Genomic DNA, 23,556 nt, shown 5'->3' with positions numbered 1-23,556 from the left:
CTCTGGGCAGGCCCGACAGGTGTGCTCTTGGCAGATAGTGGTGGTTGTGCCTGTTTTCTTGTATCACGGCTGGAGGTGGCACCTGATGGAGGTGTTGGTGCAGTGGAAGTAGAGGATGCGTGTGGTGTCCATAATGAAGGTTGACCTGCATAAAAGTTAGTTCGCGCCAATGTATGTCGGTCCTGCACTTCACGTTCAGCTTTACAAGCAAGATGGAATAAAGAAGTGATATTATTATACTCCTTATACTCTAGAATGGCCTGAATCTATCTATTTAATCCACCCATAAAGCATGCAAGCATAGCTTCATTCTCCTCAACAATTCCACATCTAATCACGCCAGTTTGTAATTCCTGATAATATTCTTCTACAAAATTTTGTCCTTGTCTTAAACGCTGCAATTTTTTAAGTAATTCATGTTAATAATATGGTGGAACCCAACGAGTACGCATAGCAGTTTTCAAAGCAGCCCAAGTAGCTGGAATAGGATATAATCTACAATGTTCAGACCACCAAGCACATGCAAAGCTAGTGAAAGCACAAACAGCAGTAGGAACACGTCTCTCCTCATGATATTGTAAACATGTAAATCATTTTTCAGTTTCTAACTCCCAAGTAAGATATATATCAGGAACATATCTACCCTCAAATGATGGAATATTCAATTTTAGTTTAGGAAGATGGTCATGATCTCGTACCTCAGGTGGTGCAGCCCTACCATTGCGATGATATGCATGAGGACGACCTGGTGATGGTGGTGCTGGTGGTTGCACGTAGTTCTGATTTTGATCAATCTCATCCTCGTAATGGTCCTCCACCTCTACGTTAGCAGCAGGAGCTACAGAAGCATCAACAGTAGGTACAGTGGCACTAGAAGTTTGACCAGGCTCAAGGGGAACGTGTTGTGCTCGTCCCACTTGATTTGGAAGGCGATGTTGTTGTTGTTGTTGTTGTTGTTGTTGTTGTAGAGGTGCGACAGGTGCAGCGAGCGGTGGTTGTGGAAGACACGTAAGCAATTCATTAAACTTGTTATCGAGCTTTGTTTCGAACGGCTTCTCCATGCCATTTATCTTCTCCATGGCCTCTTCAAATCTGTTTAGCACATCTTCCACCTGTCCACTTATCGTTTGCTGAAACTTATCATGTAACTCTTTGTTCGTCATGTTTTTTCAGTCAATCTCGTCGGCTCATCGTCCTGTCATGGTTAGCAGCAATAGAAACACACAAGAATATGATCATACAAACTACTAGAAAATGGTTGTGTGTCACAAATCCGTCAAGCAAATCTCAAATTCTTACCAGTTCTTACCAAGCGGCAGGTGGTGATTGGCAACCATTGTAGTCAAAACTCTCAAAGCTTGGATAGAGCGATTACCAGGGAGAGTCAAACGCACGACGTAAATGTATGTGGAGCTGGAAAGGCTTATAATATGGTAGGGCTGATGATAACAAACATGTCGAGATCCGCGCTTAGGTCGACATCGGCGTGCTTCGAGCCAAGTGGCCCAAGTTGTTCATCCCTGTCGCCATCGAGCCCAAGCACCGGAACGCTACAATGAAATGGATCCTCATCATCGGGATCCTGAATCTGGCCGCTGTTCTTCATCTTTCTCTGAAGAAGTATTTGACCTTCTCTGCTAGCCTTTTTCGTACCAAATGTGTACACGGCTACTGCTGCAGTCTAGCTTAACTGTTAGGTAATTAGTGATCCGGTGAACTGGCACTGACCCAGGCTCGCTTAGTTGCTAGGTAATTAGCCTTCCAGGAAGCATCAAACATCGGTCTTGTTTGTAAGCATGTCCCCTAGAATATCTGAATGTGACTTGAGTGGTTTGGGTTGACAAAAAATTCTGTTGAATTTGCGTCTGTCGTCAGTTCACCACAACTCGTTCTATCTTTACGCACACCAGCTTAGGGAGCTCACCAAATGACACGCTGCATAGCACTATGTGCACAAGAACTCGAAGAACCTGAAGTCTCTATGGAATTTGCAAATACACCGCTGGAAGATAAGTGTGAAATCGGATATTACGAAAACACAAATGGAAACCTCACTTGATCCCGTTTTAGCTAACGCAGTGGTGCACTCGGCGCCATGCGCTTGCATCACTAAGAGGATGTAATTCACCATGCTTCTATATTCTTTCACGATTGACGCTAGGATACATGCATATGTTCCAACAAGAATTGCTCCCCTTATGGTCCAGCCAAGGTGAGGAGCGGCCAGTTCCATACTCAACTCATACTCCCTCCGTCTAAAAATACTTGTCGAAAAAATGGATAAAAATGAATGTATATAGAACTAAAATATGTCTAGATACATGCATTTCTCCGGCAAGTATTTCCAGACAGAGTGAGTATAAAAGAGCGTTTAGAGAGAATGGCGTCCGGCCTTAATGGAAGACTTCTTTTAAAAAATCAAAATATAAAAATTTTGGTTTCAAAAAAATCTGAATTTTTTTGTACAAGTAAATAATGATGTGAGGTGTATGTGTCTAAAATTTCAAGATGAAATACGTTGAAATGCAACCTTATGGTCTCGAAGAATGTATCATGTGTTTAAAAGCCTCAATTTTGTCTTTTTTGCACAACCCACATTTCAACATATTTGTGCATATCTGTATTTTTTTACAGAATGTTTTGAAGTGTAAAAATATGAATTTTCAAGAATTTTGCATTTTGCATTTGGAGGCCTCCATGGAGCTCAGCCTCCAAAAGCAATTTCCGGCATTTAGATCACTACTTGGTGATCTAAATGCTCCTATATTTCTTTAAAGAGGAGTAGAGTATTATATTGCACTCATTTGAGTTCCCTTTTCTTATTTTTTTTCCTTTGGATGGACAAAAGAGAACAATGAAGAATGGCTTCCCTAGAAATAACATTTGCCACATTCAAGTAAAACACATCATTGCAGTCACCGTTCTCAGCACAGTGAGGCTACCAATCTAGTCGACAAAGCAACATACATTACAAGAAAGAACGGTTTCCATCTCACATCTCATAATATAACCCAATAAAGAAATTTAACCCTGATGAGGCAGCTGCAAGGCACTGCAAGTTACAGCTGTCGACACGGTTCAAGAAACCCGCAGCAAATCCGGCAAATGTGCCGCTATAAGCTTAAACCACCAATACATGCCGGCGAAAGCTGGGATGCTAAAACAAGGGCCTCACTTCCATAGCTTCCGCAGCGACATGTTCTTCTCGGTATCCTTCTTCATCACCTTTGCCACGGCCATCTCGAAATCCTCCTGGGTGACGTGCACCCTTCTCTCGCGGAGGGCAAACATTCCAGCTTCTGTGCAGACCGCCTGATGATAGATCAAAGTGAGTTAGACTCAATGATGTGTGGGTTGATGCACACTACTTGAAACAGAATACTGGTCAATACATTTGTGAAATCAAGACCTCAATGGGAAAAACTTAGTACTTGCTACCAGGACCAGGTTCTGAGTTGGTGAAACTTTACATGGAGTAATATTTTAGCATGGGTAAAACTTTACATGGGAGTAGTACCATGGGTAACAATGGTAGCTGGGCCTGGATATCTACACAAGTTAAATGGGACATTATCTGATTATAGTTATTTTGTAGCATGTGCTCGCCTACATGCCAACTTATTAGCATTGTGAAGTTCAGATTTTTTTTTTCCAGCATGTCAAGACAAATATATTAAAAATTGAAATGCTCGCCTATAATGGACACAATACATACCTTTAGCTCTGCTCCTGATGCCCCGTTCATCTTCTCGGCAATCTTTTTCAGATCAATGCCACGCATCAAGTTCATTTTCCTTGAGTGAATCTTCAAAATATCACCACGGGACTGAAAGAATAGATAATTCAGAGTCAGCACTGATACGAGCAAGCAATATTAACTTATATATGGTGAGTACTGCATCACTTACATCTGCATTAGGATTTGGAAATTCAATCTTCCTATCAATACGACCAGGCCTTAGAAGAGCTTGATCCAATATGTCTATCCTATTTGTTGCCATAAGAACCTTAATTTTGTTCGATGCTTCAAAACCATCAAGTTGGTTCAGAAGCTCAAGCATAGTACGCTGAACCTCGCTATCACCATTGCCAGATCCCGACTCCATTCTAGCAGATCCAATAGAGTCTATTTCATCCATAAATATAATGGATGGTGCATGCTCCCTATGAAATTCAGGCCAAATGTGTTAGACTCTGGTATAAATTCATACTCCCTTTTACAGGGAATCATTTCAAAATCTGACTGAAATGGTTTCCCGAAAAGGAAATCTAACAGGTAAATAGTAATAATTTGAATGCAACACAGATGGATAATGTTTACCTAGCCATCACAAAGAGTTCACGAACCATCCGGGAACCCTCTCCAATATACTTCTGAACCAACTCAGAACCTGACACCCTGATGAAGGTGCAGTCGGTGTGATGAGCAACTGCACGAGCAAGTAATGTTTTCCCTGTACCTGGAGGCCCGTAAAGAAGGACACCCTGAAAAAGCAAGGATAATTATTTACCGCTGAATAACTGGCTGAATCGATGCCAAATAAAATGCAAATTGGTAGACAAACTTGAACCTTTGGTTGGGCAATTCCGAGACTCTCAAACAGCTCAGGATGCTTGATGGGAAGCTCAATCACCTGAAAATCAAGTTGTTAAGCCACAGTGCTAATGATACAACAAATGTACTATGCATTGAATATGTTTACAAACCTCCTTGATCTCTTTAATTTGCTGATCAAGACCACCAATCATATCATAGGTAGAGTCAGGAACCTTCTCCACCTTCATAAGATTAACCAGTGGATCGACTTTGCTGGGCAGGATAAGGTGAAGCATGTAGCTGTCGTTCCGAAGAGCAACTCTTGTTGAAGGGGTTATCTTTGTAATATCAATACTTTTATCAAGATCTACAACATATTTGCCTTCTGGATGAACCTGAGAGATTGCACTTAACCATTTAATTACAGTGAAGAAGGATGGCTGGAACTCAGAGCTCCCACTTAAAACATATAGGCCAACAGAACAAAGAATCTCAGTACAACATAACAACTATGCATGTTTTATGTTACTACACAACAGGCGAGACGAACAATGTCTCGTGAAATGAGGATTGCCTGGTACTGAACACTAAGTTGAACATCACAGATAGAACATTACTTCCAAGTTTTATTGCATGTTTAGCCCTATAGAAACTTAAACGCTAACATAATACGCTCATGCACATCATCAGGACGTTTATATCACAAAACAATCTACTTTTTAGCATCCTTTTCTGCTTGCTAAACAAATTCAATGATATCCTTTTTTTACTTTTAGTGTTAAGGAAATAAAGTGGATAGAAATATATCCCTGAACTACCCAATTGAGGGTTTGCAACAAAATACTGGTCATCCATTGTGCCTAAAGCAAAACAGACGTGCACAAGCATAGCTTGAAAGAAGTAACAGTGAGACAAGATGTACCTTCACTAGAACCTTTGACTTGCCCATGACCTTCACAACCTCGCCAACATATGAGCCCGGTTCTTGAAGCAGCTGCAACTCTTCCCGGAGCATTCTAACTGCAATAACAAAATAGTGATGAGCATTTAAATTATCAGTGCAAGAGACACATTATAATTAAACAGAATTCAATGCCTCAGAAGCGTTCCATATTCTAATTGAACAAAATTTAATATCCCAAAAGCTGTCGAATTTCAACTAAGGGAAGACATATGAGTAGAGTAAAAGGACTATACACACTAAAAAAGCAAAATTTCCACCAATCACGCACATGGCGCATAAGTGGGACGCATGAACAGCTAGTCCCCCCAACACCAAAACAAACCTAAAATCTGAGACACCATCTACACGCCATCGGATCAAGCATGGTTGAAGCTCGGAACTAAAGGTCCAGGCACAATCGGATCAATCAAAGGCTCGCGAGTCGCAATGAAACGATGGGATGCGGCGGGCCGTCTTTCGAGAACTAGGGTTGCGCGGCAGGCGGAGATTGGGGATCGGGGCGGTGCGTACCTCGAGAGTTGAGGTCGTTGCGCTGGGCCTCGAGGCGGTTGAGGTTGTGCGTCTTGGTCCGGATCTGGAGCTGCAGGTCGTGGATGTGCTGCAGGTAGTACTGGCGCAGGCCCTCCCCGCCGCCGGCCCTGCCCTTGGCCGACGCCGCCGACGGGTCGTCAACGCTCGCCGGCAGCGCCGAGGGCTTCGCGATGTCCATCGCCACCGCCGCCATCGGGATTCCCCCCTCGTCTGCTCCGCCGCTCTGGGGGTGGCTCGAGTCCGCTCGGGTTCGAGGGTGAGCTTCTTTTCCGGCACGTTTGGCTCGCTTCTCGCTTCTGGCTCTCTGGGCTGGACGGGCGTGCCGTATATGAGGGGACGAGTCGATCGCCCACGGTCCGCCTCGGAGCAGTAGGTGCGAGAAGGGGACGGACACGGCCACACGGATCGGAGTAGTACCGTACACCCCTAAAAAAAACTCTCTTCTGACTTTTTTTTTCGAAAAGGATCGGCTATTGTTCATCGGAAGTAGAGAGCATCTCAAAATAATAAAAATTATATCAAGATCCCAAGATCACCGGACGACCACCACTGCCCCATAACAAGCCGTTGCCGCCGCTCCTCTACTGGATGACCTTGTCGATGATAGTGGAGAAGTCTTCGTGCACGTGTCCCTAAGGACCGGTGCCTTGAAGCCGCAGTCGTTGTCGTTGAACCCTTGCAGAGATCCGAAGCACATTACATCAAATCTTGTCACATGACGAGAAACCCTAACCTCATCGTTCCCAGGAGATCATGAGAATCTACGTTGGAGCTTCGTCGACTACGTCCAAACGAGCGAACTCGAGGAGGATCAGAGTCCGGAAGACAAAACTCGAAGAAGAGGCGTCGTCATCCGCCCGTGCGCAACACCTATTAGGACTAAAATAAAATACCCTAACTTGAACTACTAACCGTAACGAAGGCACCGCGATTTCCCTCCCCGCTGCCGGTCGTCAGAGGGGCAGGCAGAGAGGAGACGAATCCATAGGCTCAACGGTAAAGTGTGGAGAGGAGAGCTTGCCCAGACCACCCAGGGTTAAAAACAAGAGGAAAAATGCTAGGTAGAAATACTTGCACCTAAAAATATTGGTGAGGAAGTCCTAAACTTTGCACCACATAAACAAGTCCTAAACGTGAACCAACATGTGGTTAAATGGTTAGGAGAACAGTGATATCCTTAGCCCACTAGAGTTTAAATTCTAAACTTCGACATTGGTGCCTGCATTTTTCTGAGTTTATTTCAGACCTTCTGGCGATGTGCGTTTAGTGAGAGAAGACGTTCTAAAAGACCATGAAGCTGTATGTGACGATTTCGTCAATTTCAAGATAATATGTCGGCTCGGTCTCTCGAAGGTGCTCCATAAGGATGCGTATGTATGAGTGTCTGCATCTGTATTATGTTAAAAAATCAAGTACTAGACTTAGCCATTAGTGGTCGTATTTCCCTGAATTTATCTCAGGCCTTTCGGTGATGTGGGATCAGTGGAAGAAGATGCTCCCGTCGACTACGGAACCGTCTGTAACGATTCCGTCCATCTTAAAATGATGTGTCGGTTCATTCTCTCAAAGGTGTTCATAGGCGTAGGGTATGCAATTTATTTATGAATTAAAAAATTATAAATAAATGTCTCTTTTAATAAAGGCATACCCCATGTCTCAAGATGTAGACTTTTCGTATTTCCAAAGACAACTTATTGGCTTTTAAGGAGGAAAATTATTGTCTAAGGCTGGTCATAGTGGGGAGTAATTTAGACTAGTGTCATATGCATGACACTAGTCTAAGTTACTACCTCCATAGTGCAATGTATCTTAGTAATAGTGTCATAGTTTGTTTCATTTATTGCTTTATAGACTCATTTTACTTGGGAAGCACTATGTTACAGTAACATATTATCTTTCGAACATGGGATTCCTTTTCAAGACATCCCGTTCGAAGCATGTTGTTTGCCACAAGCAACATGAAAACCTAACCTAGATATGCATCATCATAATGAGTTGTCAAATAGCGTGCATATGTTTTTTTATATGTATATAGTACAAGTTCATGACTACTATATGGATTTATCAGCTTCCACGTTTACACCGTCAGGTTTTCAATCTGAAGAAAAAGAACCAACAAATTTGCAGAAATTCATATATATCACCACCTAAGATCCATCACAAGTACCAAAACAAGTCCAAAAATCTAACCGACGAGGGCAGCACCGTCGGACCACGATCCAACGGCCGACAGGAGCCCCGAGAGTCCGAGAGAGATTCATATAAGCCGGGCCTCCGGCCTCCTGCCCCCCACTCCCCTTCCCCGCTCCTCCCACACCCCATTGCTACCTCTATTATCCAATAAAATAGTTGTGATGTGGTATGATAGGGTGGTATTCTCTTTTGAATGATTCGAGTGGCTTGACTTGGCACATGTTCACGCATGTAGTTGAAACAAAATCAACATAGTCTCTACGATATTTAGGTTCATGGTGCATTATATCCTACTCATGCTTGCATTCGGTGTTGATTAATTTTAATGCATGTTCATGAATGTTGTCGCTCTCTAGTTGGTCGCTTCCCAGTCTTTTGCTAGCCTTCATCTGTACTAAGCGAGAATACCGCTTGTGCATCCAATTCCATAAACCCCAAAGTTATTCCATGTGAGTCCACCATACCTACCTATATACGGTATCTACCTGCCGTTCCAAGTAAATTTGTATGTGCCAAACTCTAAACCTTCAAATAAATATTCTGTTTTGTATGCTCGAATAGCTCATGTATCAACTAGGGTTGTCCGTATCTTCCATGTTAGGCGGGTTATTCTCAAGAGGAGTGGACTCCGCTCCTCACTCACGAGAAAATGGCTGGTCACCGGGATGCCCAGTCACATGCTTTATGCAAATCAAATCAAAATAACTGCAAACAAAACTCCCTCGGAACTCTTGTTAGTTGGAAGCATTCGTTGTTTCGAGCAAGCCATGGATTGATGCTTGTTGGTGGAGGGGGAGTATAAACTTTACCATTCTGTTTGAGAACCGCCTATAATGTGTGTAGCATGGAAGATATCGCCATCTCCTGGTTGTTATGTTGACAATGAAAGTATACCGCTCAAAATATTATTCATATCTATTTCAAAACCGAGATCTGGCACCTCTACAAATCCCTGCTTCCCTCTGCGAAGGGCATATCTATTTACTTTTATGTTGAGTCATCATCCTCTTATTAAAAAGCACCAGTTGGAGAGCACTGATGTCATTTACATCCATTACTGTTATTTTACATTGAGTATGACTTGACTGGCTCTCCTTTACCATGAATTACAATGTTTAGTCAGTCCTTGATCTTTAAAGGTGCTCTGCATTTATGTTTTGTGGTCTCAGAAAGGGATAGTGAGACACCATCCTGTTATATCATATTATGATTGTTTTGAGAAAGTATTGTCATCCGAGATCTATTATTATTGCTCGCTAGTTGATTATGCCATTGATATGAGTAAACATGGGCCTAAATGTTATTGTGAATATGGTTAGTTCATAATCTTTACTGAAAACTTGAATGCTGGCTTTACATATTTACAACAACAAGAGCAAACAAAGTTTGTAAAAAATTTTCTTTATCACTTTCAGTTTATCAACTGAATTGCTTGAGGACAAGCAAAGGTTTAAGCTTGGGGGAGTTGATACGTCTCCGTCGTATCTACTTTTCCAAACACTTTTGCCCTTGTTTTGGACTCTAACTTGCATGATTTGAATGGAACTAACCCGGACTGACGATATTTTCAGCAGAATTGCCATGGTGTTATTTTTGTGCAGAAATAAAAGTTCTCAAAATGACCTGAAAATCAATGGAGCATTATTTTGAAATATATAATAAATATTGAAAGGAAGGTCCACATCAGGGGGGCCTCCACTTGTCCTAAAACATATTATCTTTCGAACATGGGATTCCTTTTCAAGACATCCCGTTCGAAGCATGTTGTTTGCCACAAGCAACATGAAAACCTAACCTAGATATGCATCATCATAATGAGTTGTCAAATAGCGTGCATATGTTTTTTTATATGTATATAGTACAAGTTCATGACTACTATATGGATTTATCAGCTTCCACGTTTACACCGTCAGGTTTTCAATCTGAAGAAAAAGAACCAACAAATTTGCAGAAATTCATATATATCACCACCTAAGATCCATCACAAGTACCAAAACAAGTCCAAAAATCTAACCGACGAGGGCAGCACCGTCGGACCACGATCCAACGGCCGACAGGAGCCCCGAGAGTCCGAGAGAGATTCATATAAGCCGGGCCTCCGGCCTCCTGCCCCCCACTCCCCTTCCCCGCTCCTCCCACACCCCATTGCTACCTCTATTATCCAATAAAACTCCTGTACAGATCAAGCTCCAGGGATCCGGATCAGCCGATCCCGCGCCCCGCAGCGCGATTTTTTTACCCTCGACCCCCCCTGGTATTTTTTTTCTCCGATCGGGGCTAGGGTTAGGGCGTCGGGGAGGAGGGCGCCGCCGGAGTCGACGAGCCGGGCCGCCCGGGGAAGCGAGCGGGAGGGGGGCCGGGAGAAATGGAGAAGAAGAAGGTGGCCGTCTCCAAGGTGTGCCACGGCCACTCGCGGCCGGTGGTCGACCTGTTCTACAGCCCCGTCACGCCCGACGGCTACTTCCTCATCAGCGCCAGCAAGGGTAAGCGATCCGCCCCGCTCCTCTCGGCCGCGGCCGCGGCTGCGTCTGGCCACCTCGCCCATCGTTATTTTTGGGGGGTTTGTGCGCGTGCGGCCGCGATTCGTTCGGATCCGAAGCCGTCGCCGTGATGCGGGCGGCGGCGGTATGATTGTCGTGAAACGGGTTTAAGCTGCTGCTCCTCAGCGCTGTACGGGCGAATTCAGTATCTGGTGGACGAATATTGGTCACTTGCTGTTGTATTATGATGATGATTATTGTGGCCCCCATGTTGCCGCACACACTTCTAGGGATAGAATCTCGGGTATCCAGGTCATGGAATATGCTGATATTCTGTAATTTCACAATCTAGCCAAGTTTGTGCTATATCGGGTAGATTTCAAGGATTTAGAAGTTATTGCATGCCATGGTTGGAGGCCAAACTTTGTCACATGCCTTAGTTAAGTCTGTCCAAGTTAGGAAAGTTTTCATTTTTGGGCGCTGGTTTCACCTTCCAAGCCCTATTAGCTATTTCCAGTGCGCTAGACAAGTGGAGTTGAGGCAAGATTCTCTTAGTCTGCTATTGTGGCTATCTACTTCATTGATGTTTATAATGGTGAATGGATTTGGACCGTTACTGGATTGCCTGGGTATCTGCTGGAAGCAGTTGCTTTTATGTCTGCTCAGATGGAAGCCGTTAGATGAGTAATATGTAAAAGTTGCCTCTTTCCGTTTCATGTTTTTCATCACCACTGAGCTGTCAGTTCTAGGGATGTAAACAAATGGTAACTGCTGGATACTCTTAAAAATATTTTTCTATCCATAGCTGTGGTTTCAAACAGGATACAGATAATATGTATTCTTCATTAGCTGTTGTACTAGCGTTTCTCGGACATTAGATGGCATCCCTGTTTATTAGAGTGTAGTTGGAGCATATTTTCTAGATCTACCTGCATGACATAATTCTTTTTAACAAGTATTAATATTTGCCAAAGAACTGGCCTCAGCAACGGCTTTAATTCCTCTGATGCACTCTTTTTTGCTCTAAGTATTATAATGCTGAATTTTTTTCATTATATTGGTCTGTCCGCACACGGAGTTCATTTCTAAATTTAAAATAACTAGGGGAGCAAATGTTCCGTTTAGTGTGGTGCATTCATTAATTACAGTTGTTGACATAGCTAACACAATTAACTTTATTCTGTTAGTCTATTGTTGTGTTCAATTCCAGTTACTTTCATAATCAATATTTTTATATGATTCTTGGATGCGTGGACCAACTTTTGATCTTAGGCCGCTGGATTGGGTCAGTGTAGGGTCAGGAAGATAAGATATAAGGGCAGTTTTAAATCAAACGGTGCCCTTATGTTGTTGGTATGGATGGCACCATATTATATGCTCGCCTGTACCAGAGAACAGGGTACTCGTACCAGAGAAGGGTGCAAATAGTTGCACATGATAATTGTTACCTGCCAACAGTATACATCACTTTTAAATGCATTGAAAGTCCTCCCTGCCTTGTTAGATTCCTGACTATCACCCAACTCTAACATCTCATATTCTGGTCTACAGACTCAAATCCTATGCTTCGTAATGGTGATACTGGAGATTGGATTGGGACTTTTGAAGGTCATAAGGGTGCAGTTTGGAGCTCTTGTCTAGACACAAATGCTCTCCGTGCTGCCTCCGGTTCTGCGGACTTCTCAGCGTATGACATTTATTCCTGCAAATTTTCATTGATGGTTCATTTCAATTATTGTTCTTTGAGAAATCCGAGTGTGCCTGCCTAGTGCCCTACTCTATTAGAGTACCAGTTGATACTTACCTGCTGAAGATCTATGTATATTCGTGTTCTTGCATTTCTTCAGCAGACATGCTAAATTGTGATTATTTTTATCGGCATAGTACTTTCAGTTGTATATTAGTGAGTATGCTACAAACTTGACAACTGGTTTAACTTTCAGTTGTGAAGTTGTGTATAGTGGGTCAATCCGATTTCCCTATGCAGTGACATTTTCTTAACCGCAGGTGATCGGTTTATTTTGTTGGTTCTGTCCACTGATGGTTGCTCACCTGGTGAACCATAACTTAATGCATCCATGATTGAATATAAAAATTAGGCAGAGCTAGAACGCAACAATGTTATATTCATCTGCATAATTTAATACATCATTACTCTATTTCATAGTCGTAAGTCTGCTCATACTCTGTGTAAATAAATAATAAGCATTTTTCTGCAAAAAGGATTACAGTTCTTCACTGTTAATGCTCAGAAATGTTTATGTACTAATTTGTGAGTATAATCTACTCTTTTGACTGACATATTTGACTATTTTTTTGCAGCAAAATATGGGATGCACTAACAGGAAATGAGCTACATTCGTTTGAGCACAAGCATATAGTCCGTGCATGTGCCTTTTCTGAGGTAATGTTTGTTGACACATAAGGCATGCTTGGTTTGCTACCAAAAATCGTCTAGCCAATATTTTTGTAAAAATAGGCAGCTTTTTGAGAGACTGGCAAAACAATTTGCTTGTCAATTTTTTGGTTTTGCCCAAACATTGGCAAGCCAAGCATGCCCTTAGTTCTCCCCTCTCTTCTGACATATGTATATCAAGAACACTAGTTATTCTGTCATCTCTTATCCCCCTTAAGATGATGATATGCGTCATGTTCTTCTCCTTTTGTCGTTTTTTGGTCCCTCCAGACTTTCTGAACTGAGGCCTGTTAGTGCTACTTCTTGCAACCTGCCACAAAATATGGACTATTCAACAAGTATACTAGCCCTGTTTTTTACATCCATCAGCGCATCTAATTGAATAATGTGAAATCATGTTGACAATGGTTTACGTGCTCTGTATGCCATAGTAGTCAGTTAGAACTGTCCTCCATAAGCGGTTCTAAACCTAATCAAACCGCCGATGGAACTGCAGGATACACACATGTTGCTCACTGGAGGTGTGGAGAAGATTTTGCGTATATATGACATGAATCGTCCAGATGCAGCTCCAAGAGAACTTGACAAAACACCTGGTTCTGTACGAACTGTTGCTTGGCTTCACAGTGACCAATCTATTCTAAGTTCCTGCTCTGATATGGGTGGAGTGAGGTTTGTCTGGAAAATATCTTTAAAATTTGCAGCTAGTATGAAGACACATGCTGCTTCTCTATGCAAAGCTTATTATGTTTGTTCCCCTTGATTAATTACTCTGATCATACAGGTTATGGGATGTGAGAAGTGGAAAAATTGTCCAAACTCTTGAAACCAAGGCACCTGTCACCAGTGCAGAAGTAAGCCAGGACGGCAGGTTCATCACTACAGCTGATGGGTCAAGTGTTAAATTTTGGGATGCGAACCAGTAGGTTCTTTCCTGTATGACCATTGATCTGCATCACTTGTATTGTTTGGTTCCTTGACATTTTTTCTGGTAATTCTGCAGTTTTGGGCTTGTTAAAAGCTATGATATGTCATGCACTGTGGAGTCAGCTTCACTTGAACCAAAGTCTGGGAGTAAGTTCATCACTGGAGGGGAAGATATGTGGGTTCATGTATATGATTTCTTCACTGGTGAAGAAATAGGTAAGTCTGTTATCATATTTAATCATTTGATTCCTGCAAGACTGAAACATCTGTGCAGTTATGCGTTACCAAAACAAGAACATTAGCTAGCATAATATTTTTGTTAAGCTTTCACTATTGTGAGTTGTAGAGTGTTTATAACTCTTGTTTGTATCCTGACCAGGCGGAGAAAAATATAAGAACATTAGCTAGCATAATATTTTTGTTAAGCTTTCACTATTGTGAGTTGTAGAGTGTTTAGAATTCTTGTTTGTATCCTGACCATGCGGAAAAAAATATAAATCCCCAGAACGTTTTCTTGGTGATCCCTGGTTACCCAGGGAACCAATCAGTAAAAATGGTTTAATTTGAAACTTACAGAGACAATAAACCAGTGATTTACTATAGTTATAACAAGCTTCTATCCCAAGGGTAGGGATTACTGGATATGTGAGAGTGGTACTGGGTTCAAATCCTACTTTTGCAGTCATTTTTTCTTATTTGCACATAAGGCATGTGAAGTACTCAATTATATGAGACTTGTACTGGGTTCAAATCCCAATGCGGCAGTACTAGTTGGAATGATAGCCATGGGATTCTACCCACAATGAGTGAGATGTCCTGAAAGTCAGAGTATATACTGCATCGATTTTGTTATATCTATAACAAAGTAATCACCCCACTGACTGTACAATTGTGCTCTCTGGCCATTGTATGTTCATTTTTTGGCTGCACCATTCTTTATACTGATATTTGAAAATTGGATTCAAATAAAAATTTAATATTGATGTTTCAATACCTGATTCCGTTGACATGACTTGAGAACTTGTTAGTGCTCGTATTATTCTCAAGCGCAGTTTATACTGCAAAGCTAAATCCAGTGCACAAAAGTGAAAGCTTGATTTGTCTCGACCTCGCCTTTAGTATTTGTGTAGTCTGCATGCTTGTTAATCTATGGTGCCGTGAACATCCGTTATTCTGTGTTTTGCAGCCTGCAACAAAGGTCATCATGGCCCCGTCCACTGCGTCCGGTTCGCGCCTGTTGGCGAATCATACGCATCAGGATCAGAAGACGGCACCATCCGGATCTGGCCGCTGAACCCCGCAAACACCGAAGACCCCGAGGCACCCAACGCCAACGGCAAACCAAAGTCCGCCGCGGTGGCAAATGAGGTCGCCCGTAAAATCGAAGGCTTCCACATCACCAAGGAGGGGCAGACGGAGGCGTAGGAGGAGGATTGCATCGTCACCGAACCTGGCAGCGGTTAAGCCTTGTTGGGGGATTGCCGTCCGTCAGAGCCAGCCCTGGTCTCGAGTCCATCATGTCGAAGCTTCTTTGCCGACCAAGGGCGGGCGGACTTGGCAATCGTGAGCGGGACGGTGGGTCTCTCCGTTTCTGTATGGGGCACTAGCATCTAAAGAGTTGGAATAAACCAAGCGGGAAAGCGAGTCAGCAGTTAGTTTGTTCGTACAAAGTTAAAACTTAATCTTAATGTATCGACGATAGGGTTCGCCATACAAATGTCAATCGTGTTAAACACTGTTTTTGCCCATCGTTGTGTGATGATTATGACGGTGACAAAGACTGTTGGTTGGCCATTATTTGCGTACGCGGCTGCACTTACGTCTTGGATATATGCGTTGGACATGGCCGTATTGCACGACGTCTCGCCAGTGAGGATTCAGTGTCCCCCATAGGAAATCGTGCGTGGTCGTTCCAGTCCCCGGTAGAAAGACACGCTTCTCCTCGGATCAATTGCATTTCCGATAGATGAATTTTATGGGCTGAAGTTGGGTGAGCCGATGCAGGGCCGGAGGCAGCGCTCTTCTTCCTTGACTGCATCGGGTGAAGAATGCGGTGCGGAGCTCAGGTGGACATGGGGAAGTTGCCCGGCCGACGTGCCACAACGACTCGATCTTGTGGCTTGCAACGGATCGTTTAATCGGCTCGAACAGCAGCGTGGTCTGCGATGGTGTTCCTCCTGTATGGTTTCCATGTGCTAGTACGTCGTACTCCCTTCGTTTCTAAATATAAGTCCTTTTAGAGATTTTAATACAAACTATACACGGTTTTATATAGACATATTTTAGAGTGTAGATTTACTCATTTTGCTCAGTACGTAGCCAAATCTTTGAAAAGGAATACACCTGAAAAAAGTACAATCAGTGCGTTTTTTAATTTTTTTAGCATATATTAGAACTGAAAAAAATACACCTGAAAGAAAAAAGAAAAAATAGGAAATAAAAAAACAAAAGGAATAAAAAACACAAATCGTTACTACGTACGATCAGCTATAGGCCGTAGAGTGAGCATGCATGTGATGGTGTGAGGCAAGCTGGGCCTTGCCCATGCGAGCGTTTCTATGGGCACGCTGGTCACACAAAAAAGAAAAGACAAGGCCCAGATGATACAATACCAAAAAAGAAAAACAACAAACAAACAAAAGGCTATAAACAGGTGATGACTTCAACTTAGATGTGATATCGTTATGTCACATCTAGATGAGTTTTAGACAAACCCTAGACATATTTTAGAGTGTAGATTTACTCATTTTGCTTAGTACGTAGCCAAATCTATGAAAAGACTTGTATGTAAGAACGGAACGGAGCTAGAGTAGGCTTAAGGGTTACTCCGAGTGCTACTACTACATGAGCAGGAGCAGGAGTAGTAGTACCACCTATCTTTCACCAAGGCATGAACTGGCGGTGATTTATGGCATCGGCATCGACAGCCTGGTCTCGTTCGTCTCCTACGTACAGTATGTGCGAGCAGTGGAGCGCCTCTCCTTGGATTGGATTGGATTGGATCAGCCCGGCCTCACGTGGTTCCACAGGGATCTAATCGTAAGGCCTCTGCGTCGCCATTTACGCCCCCGCCATTACTCGCGGCGTCCTTCCATCGGTCCTCCGCCACCGCCGCATCGCAGTGCGCACAGCCAGCCCCGCCGCTCTGGCCGCCGCAGCGCACACTTGCCTGCCCTGCCACTGCCAGCCCGCGTCTGCATGAATGCATGCATGCATGCGTAAAATTTACTAACGCCACCGCACAATCGATTTGACGCGCGTGTTTTACGGTGCCTGGCCGATCACCGGTCACCGCACCGGGGAGCCGAGCATAGAAGAGCACGATCCACCGTCCACGGCCAAAAAATTGATGCTCAGCTAGGTTGCATGGACTGCTCCGGAACCAAACTGGGTGATGAAACTGAAGGTTGATGCTTCCTTCCTTCTCGCCGCCAGTACAAAATCCTACGCGTCTACGCCGGAAATGCATCTTCTCATCTCGCCGCAGGCTCCGTACGTGCATGTTTTGATGCTCTGGAACTGCTGGAAGCCGACCTCTCGCCGATCACCAATTAAAGATCGAGACAGACTGTCTTTTTAAGGTGTACATGAGTAGTAAGGGCATCTCTCCGACCCTCAAACCGCCCCCATTCATCCGGACAACACAACGGTTCGGATCCTTAAAATTTACCAAGTTCGACGTCAAACAAATCTTATATGCGAAGGAAAAAGATACGAAGGGAGCACTTCGTAGAAGCTTGAGGGTGCAGCAACCGGGGAGCTAAGGGGTCCAAGGCGTAACCACCGGCGGCTTGCAAGTATCCAGGTCAGGCAGACAAGTTAAACATTCGCATCAATGTGTACGACCACCCCATTACGCGACAGATAGACCGACCGAGACAGGCGCCGAGGAACCAACAGTGGAGCAAATCCAGAGCACGTACAGCACTGGGTCTGGGTATATAACGCCGCACCCCCACCCCCACGTCCACATCCACATGATGATACATCGATGGAATCAATCAATCCGTTCCGGACAACGTAAGCGAGAAGAAAGCTCCGACTGACCCACAAATGATGGATCATAATCATCATCATGTTAAAAAACACCACCGAACCTCACATCAAACACCATTTTTTCGCCCCATCCAATACCCAACCGAATCGCCAAACAAGGAGATGCCATGGCGATCATCAACCGAAGTTGACAAGCGGCGGCATGCAGTGCGGCCGGATTCTCAGGCGCTCCAGACCTTGGAGACCCTGGGGACGTCGACGGGGAAGCGGTGGATCTCGGCCGCCCACGGGTTGCCCCTCTCCGCCTCCGCCTCGGGCGCCACCGCGCGCAGCGCCCGCCACACGGCGCTGTTGCACTTGAACCCGGAGCCGAAGGCGATCTGCCACACCCTGTCGCGCCGCCCGATGCGGCCCTTGGCCTCGCTGTAGGCCAGCTCGTACCACAGCGAGCTGCTCGACGTGTTGCCGAACCGGTGCAGCGTCATCCGCGACGGCTCCATGTGCCACTCCGTCAGCCCCAGGTTCCGCTCCAGCTCGTCCAGCACGGCCCGCCCGCCCGCGTGGATGCACACGTGCTCGAACGCCAGCTTGAAGTCCGGGATGTAGGGCTTGATCTTGGCCTTGAACGCCTTCTTGGCCACCAGGGTCGCCATGAAGAGCAGCTGCTCCGACAGCGGCAGCACCAGCGGGCCGAGCGTCGTGATGTTGGTCTTGAGCGCGTCGCCGGCCACCGCCATCAGGTCCTTGGAGAGCGACACGCCCACCTTGCCGTCCCCGTCCTCCTGCTGCGTCACGCAGCCGAAGCACTTGTCGTCGGCGCCCTTGTGGGTGCGCACCGTGTGCACCAGCTCGTACTTGGACCGCCGCCGGTCCGATCTCTTGTTCGAGAGCAGGATCGCCGCGCCGCCCATCCGGAACAGGCAGTTGGACACCAGCATGGAGCGGTCGTTCCCGAAGTACCAGTTGAGGGTGATGTTCTCCATGCTGACCACCAGCGCGTACGAGCTGGGGTGCACCTGCAGCAGGTCCTTGGCGAGGTCGACGGACAGCAGCCCGGCGCTGCACCCCATGCCGCCGAGGTTGTAGCTCACGACGTTGCCCCTCAGCCCGTAGTGGTTCACCACCATGGCCGACAGCGACGGCGTCGGGTTGAAGAGGCTGCAGTTGACCACCAGGATGCCGATGTCCTTGGGCCTCACCCCGGTCTTGTCCAGCAGCTGGTCGATGGCGCCGAACATGACGGTGCTCGCCTCCCTGCGCGCCTCGTCCATGCACGGGTTGGGGGGCACCCGCAGCACGGCGGGGGGCAGGTAGGTGTCCTCGCCCAGCCCGGACCGCTCGAGGATCTTGCGCTGGAAGTCGAGGTTGGCGTCGGTGAAGGAGCCGGTGGCCTCGGAGCAGCGCATGAAGGTCTGGCGCGTGCACCGGCGCTCCGGCCCCGGCCTGTAGCAGGCGAAGTCGACGAGGTAGACGGGGCGGGGGCGGGTGAGGAAGTAGACGGTGGAGAGGAAGACGAGGAGGGTGGAGCAGACGAGCACGGAGACGAGGTTGAACCGGAGCTGCTCCCACAGGTCGGCGAGGTCGCCCGGGGACACGGTGGAGAGCTGCACGGCCACCAGGGCCATGAGCGGCGACAGCAGCAGGTACATGCCGTGGGAGATGAGGTGGTGGTACCCCAGCTTCACGTACTTGAGCCGCACCGACTGGAGGAAGTCCGGCAGCCGCCGCGGCTGCGCTGCTGTCTCCGTCCCCGTCCCCGCCGCCGGCGGCGTGTTAGCGGCATTGGGCGCCGGAGCATCCATTCTAGTGACAAAATTAAAGAAAGAACAGTTAAACCTGAATACATTTCAGAAATCCCAAGACAAGAATTCTGGCGTCCTGCTACAGTAGTTGGGTTTAGGAGCGGAGCCGAGATGCGACGACCACACTAGCTCAGGGGAAAACAAATTCAGCGGCCACCGAGAGATCAGAGACCGCCACGGAATTCCCAAGACCAAAGAACAGCCGCATGGCGACAGCTACTCCGGCGGCCACCGCCGATCCACCATGCAGAGCTCGAGCAATGCGTCAAAATCAAATCGAAACCGAACCGCCGGCGCAGCTCGGGGGCAGGGGAGGCTTTGAGACGTACCCAGGCAGGGCAGACGGGAGAAGCGGCGGCCTCAGCGACGGAGTCTCCCGATCTGTTGCGCGCGGGAGGACGAGGAGGAGCGGAAGAAGACCCGAGCCACTCCGCCGCCCCGCCCCCCTTCTCTCTCCCTCGCTCGCGCGCTCTATCCCTGCCAGCAATACGGCCGCGAGCAGCGCGTGGTGGCAGGCAGCTCGGCCGCGCGCGTCTTTAATAGGGGAGAGGAGGGGAGGAGAAAACGGCACGGGAAACAAGCCGAGCAGGAGCAGCTGGAAGAGAGAGGAGGCGCTCTGTTTTGTTTCGGTTAGTTCCGACCTCCGAGTCTCCGCGGCGGCTCTGCGTGACTTCGCCTGGCCTTCCTCCAAGCACCCATGACACCCACCGATCGATCCGCTCCACTTTCAGTGTTGTTGGACTTTGACACACCAAATATTCAATAATGCTAAACATACAAAGAGTTACACGCAATTACACGCTAGCTATGATTTTTTTTTTCATCTACTAACCAATCACAAACTTGCCCCCCCTCCTCTGATTTTCGGAAGAGTGGGCCGCCACCCCACCTATTGACCAATCAAATTAACCATCTTTATAAAACCTTGTAACTCGTTTGTACGTGTAGCATTACTCCCAAACATTTGACCGTCAGCCGTTAGTTTTTCCTTTTTCGAATCCTTCAAAATTCCTAGAGCTTTTTTTTACGGCGGTGGTCGCCAGGAACACCCCTCCAGCGACCCCTCTAGCCGCCGCAGTTTCTAGATGAAAAATGCACCAAAATAAACAAAAATGGTACGTATGCTTTTTGTAAAACCGCATCCTCCAAAGTCCGAAACACTAAAATTGCCATCCAGGCGGTTTGCAAATGCCACCCCTAGCTAGGCGGACGGTCGCCAACTAGAGGGGGTCCATGCCAACCATCAGATTACCTCACGGTCCGTAAAGTCGATGGATCACACATGAGGGGCATAACACGATTTTAGGTAGTTCCTGAGATTCATGTTTTAGTCGGTCGTAGGTTTCCAAACTTACAATCTTATCGGTTGCTCGTACCAAGTTTTAGAGTTGAAACTTAAAACTTATGATTTTGTCGGTTGCTCGCACCAAGTTGAAACTTAAAACTTATGATTTTGTCGGTTGCTCGTACCAAGTTTTAGAATTGAAACTTAAAACTTATGATTTTGTCGGTGGCTCGTACCAAGTCAAAACTTAGAACTTACCATTTTGCCAGCCGCAAGTTCCAAAATTTATGATTCTGCTGCCCTAGCTCTTGAATGGAGGCCGCTACCAATTCAGAGTTGAAACTTAGAACTTAGTATTTTGTCCAAAACTTACGATTCTGCTGGCCGCACGTACCAAGTTTCAGAGTTGAACCTTAAAACCTCCGATTTTGTCGATCGCAGGTTCTAAAACTTACGATTTTGTGTGTCGCACATACCAAGTTTCAGAAGTTGAAACTTTAAAAATAACCTTGTCAAAACATGTTTTAAATGGATCTCATTTGAAAGCCCTCATCATCAGAAACATGAATATGCAAACGGAATTTAATTTAGACTTTTGATTCAAAAGATATGAAAGATTAAAAATCGAAAGCCAAAAGAAAATGGGGCCGCGTGCCCCGACACCTGCGTGCTACAATACACCCCCCATAAAGGCTAATGAATTGACCTAGTTGGTCGTCGGATAAACTCACACAGATCTTGGTGCATCCAACATGATATCTCAGACGAAACGTTTGCTCGGTCGTGCGACAGCATTGCATCAGCCTTATCCTCCTCATTGTGAGAAGAGGAGAAGACCGCTCTCTTCCTCGTCTTTCTCGTTCAGTGAGCAGCGGTCAACCTTCTTTCCTCCTCCTTGAGACGCGGAGGATTCGAGAATAATATTTGTAGATGCAAGCCTCTTGGATCGGAAGGCAAAAAGTGGATTGAGGGGAGGAAGAGGGAGACCAACCCGCGCAAGGAGTACCCGGGGGTAAGAGCGACTATAGCAACGGACACGGCATAGACGGCGGCCGGCAAGTGATTCATCATGTCAGCCCTCGGTTGCATATTAAGGGTGAACTTGCAACTAGAAAAAAAAGGGTCACCTCCAGTTGCATGTCAAGAGTGTGCTTGCAATTAGGGCAAAAGTGGGTCAAGCCCCACTTACATATCGATGGTGGACTTGCAACTGGGACCTCCAAATTACATGTCGGGTCGGAGGTGGAGTTACAACCGGTCACAAAAATGGGCCGACCCTCAGTTACATATCAAGAATGGACTTGCAACTAGGAAAAAAAGTGGGCCCAATAGCATGTTGGGGTTGGAGTTGCATCTCGGACGAAACGGCCTAGCAAAAGATGTGTGTGTGTGTGTGTGTGATTGGGATGACAAGAAGACACTGGACGTACGACGAGACATCGGACGCACGTGATGAAATAACCGGCAATGAAGATTTGCGCAATATTTAAAGTGAAGAGGTTGAACGGTCAGGAACATAGACGAGACATTGTTAAATTTGTTTAGAAAAAGTTTATGAATTTTATAAAACAAAGAAAGAAAATAAAAATGGAAAATGGAAAGGCATAAAATAAAAATAAAATAAAGGACATATATTTTATAAAAATAATGAATTTTAAAAAATGGAAAAAGAAAAAAGAAAACGGAAACGAAGAAAACCCAAGAGGAAAGTCACGGAAAAAAAATGCAGCCATTCAACAGATTTTCTTTAAAAAAATATACGAACAAGCCTATTGTTGCACAAACAAGTAACTTGCATCTTGCCATTCTCGTGCATTGCTTTGAAAAACAACAACTCAAAAAAAAAAAGTGCAGCTCACAAGCGCAGATACATCATCGTTGGGCCTGGCCCAGGTAAGACAAGGAACGCGGACAATCGGGGAACAAATGCAGCTGCGGGGGACGTACGTGTACGAGCTACAGTTGCACCAATCTTGTACGTAACAAGTTTAATCCCGTGGCGGTGAAGTTAGATGTGACATAGCTAAATTTCATCTAGATTTGATTTAGCAATTTCATTGGGTTTTACCTATAAAGCCAGATGAAAGCTTGTTTCGAGAGTGAGAATAGGGTGGGATCACAAGAATACAAGGTGTAAAAGCTGAGAGGAGTCGATCTTCTCGTTCACCTAATGGCTCCTCGCAGATTCTCGGGTGTTGTCCGTTGACCGATCACCCACAATCTTAACACCATCTCAAAGTAGAACTAAAGATCAGCGCACAAGGTGATGTCACGAAGCCATCGTCGGATCCTTGATCGAGCTCAGCCTGTATAAAAACCATGCCCGGCCACCACACACACCACAGGGCATGAAGCTGGGACCGGGCATCAAGTGTTAGCGACGTTGGCAGTGGCCAATTACTCTTAATTGTAATTAACAGAGGCC

At 45.7% G+C, this 23,556-nt stretch overlaps 3 protein-coding genes across 3 annotated transcripts; 1 reads left to right on the top strand and 2 right to left on the bottom strand.

Annotated features, from left to right (window-relative positions):
• Nucleotides 1-2,891: 2,891 nt before the first annotated feature.
• On the bottom strand, nucleotides 2,892-6,352 carry LOC123148137 (26S proteasome regulatory subunit 8 homolog A). The gene is made up of 8 exons (XM_044567496.1): nucleotides 6,012-6,352; nucleotides 5,460-5,557; nucleotides 4,708-4,932; nucleotides 4,572-4,634; nucleotides 4,322-4,485; nucleotides 3,909-4,164; nucleotides 3,716-3,826; nucleotides 2,892-3,312 (listed from the first exon to the last, which is right to left on the bottom strand). The coding sequence occupies exons 1-8, from the start codon at nucleotides 6,223-6,225 to the stop codon at nucleotides 3,172-3,174; spliced, it is 1,272 nt and encodes a 423-aa protein (XP_044423431.1). The 5' UTR covers nucleotides 6,226-6,352; the 3' UTR covers nucleotides 2,892-3,171.
• A 3,982-nt stretch (nucleotides 6,353-10,334) lies between these two features.
• On the top strand, nucleotides 10,335-15,842 carry LOC123148136 (serine-threonine kinase receptor-associated protein). Its single transcript, XM_044567495.1, has 7 exons — nucleotides 10,335-10,708; nucleotides 12,257-12,392; nucleotides 13,028-13,109; nucleotides 13,618-13,793; nucleotides 13,906-14,043; nucleotides 14,125-14,264; nucleotides 15,235-15,842. Exons 1-7 carry the CDS (start codon nucleotides 10,591-10,593, stop codon nucleotides 15,471-15,473), a joined length of 1,029 nt encoding a protein of 342 aa, XP_044423430.1. The 5' UTR covers nucleotides 10,335-10,590; the 3' UTR covers nucleotides 15,474-15,842.
• A 2,239-nt stretch (nucleotides 15,843-18,081) lies between these two features.
• On the bottom strand, nucleotides 18,082-20,435 carry LOC123148135 (3-ketoacyl-CoA synthase 11). Its single transcript, XM_044567494.1, has 2 exons — nucleotides 20,176-20,435; nucleotides 18,082-19,847 (listed from the first exon to the last, which is right to left on the bottom strand). The coding sequence occupies exon 2, from the start codon at nucleotides 19,844-19,846 to the stop codon at nucleotides 18,266-18,268; it is 1,581 nt and encodes a 526-aa protein (XP_044423429.1). The 5' UTR covers nucleotide 19,847; nucleotides 20,176-20,435; the 3' UTR covers nucleotides 18,082-18,265.
• Nucleotides 20,436-23,556: the final 3,121 nt, after the last annotated feature.

The sequence above is a fragment of the Triticum aestivum genome, chromosome 7A (genome assembly GCF_018294505.1).
Source record: "Triticum aestivum cultivar Chinese Spring chromosome 7A, IWGSC CS RefSeq v2.1, whole genome shotgun sequence".
NCBI lineage: Eukaryota > Viridiplantae > Streptophyta > Magnoliopsida > Poales > Poaceae > Triticum > Triticum aestivum.
Note: the sequence above shows the minus strand (reverse complement) of the source record. Positions and strands in the feature narration are given on the sequence as shown.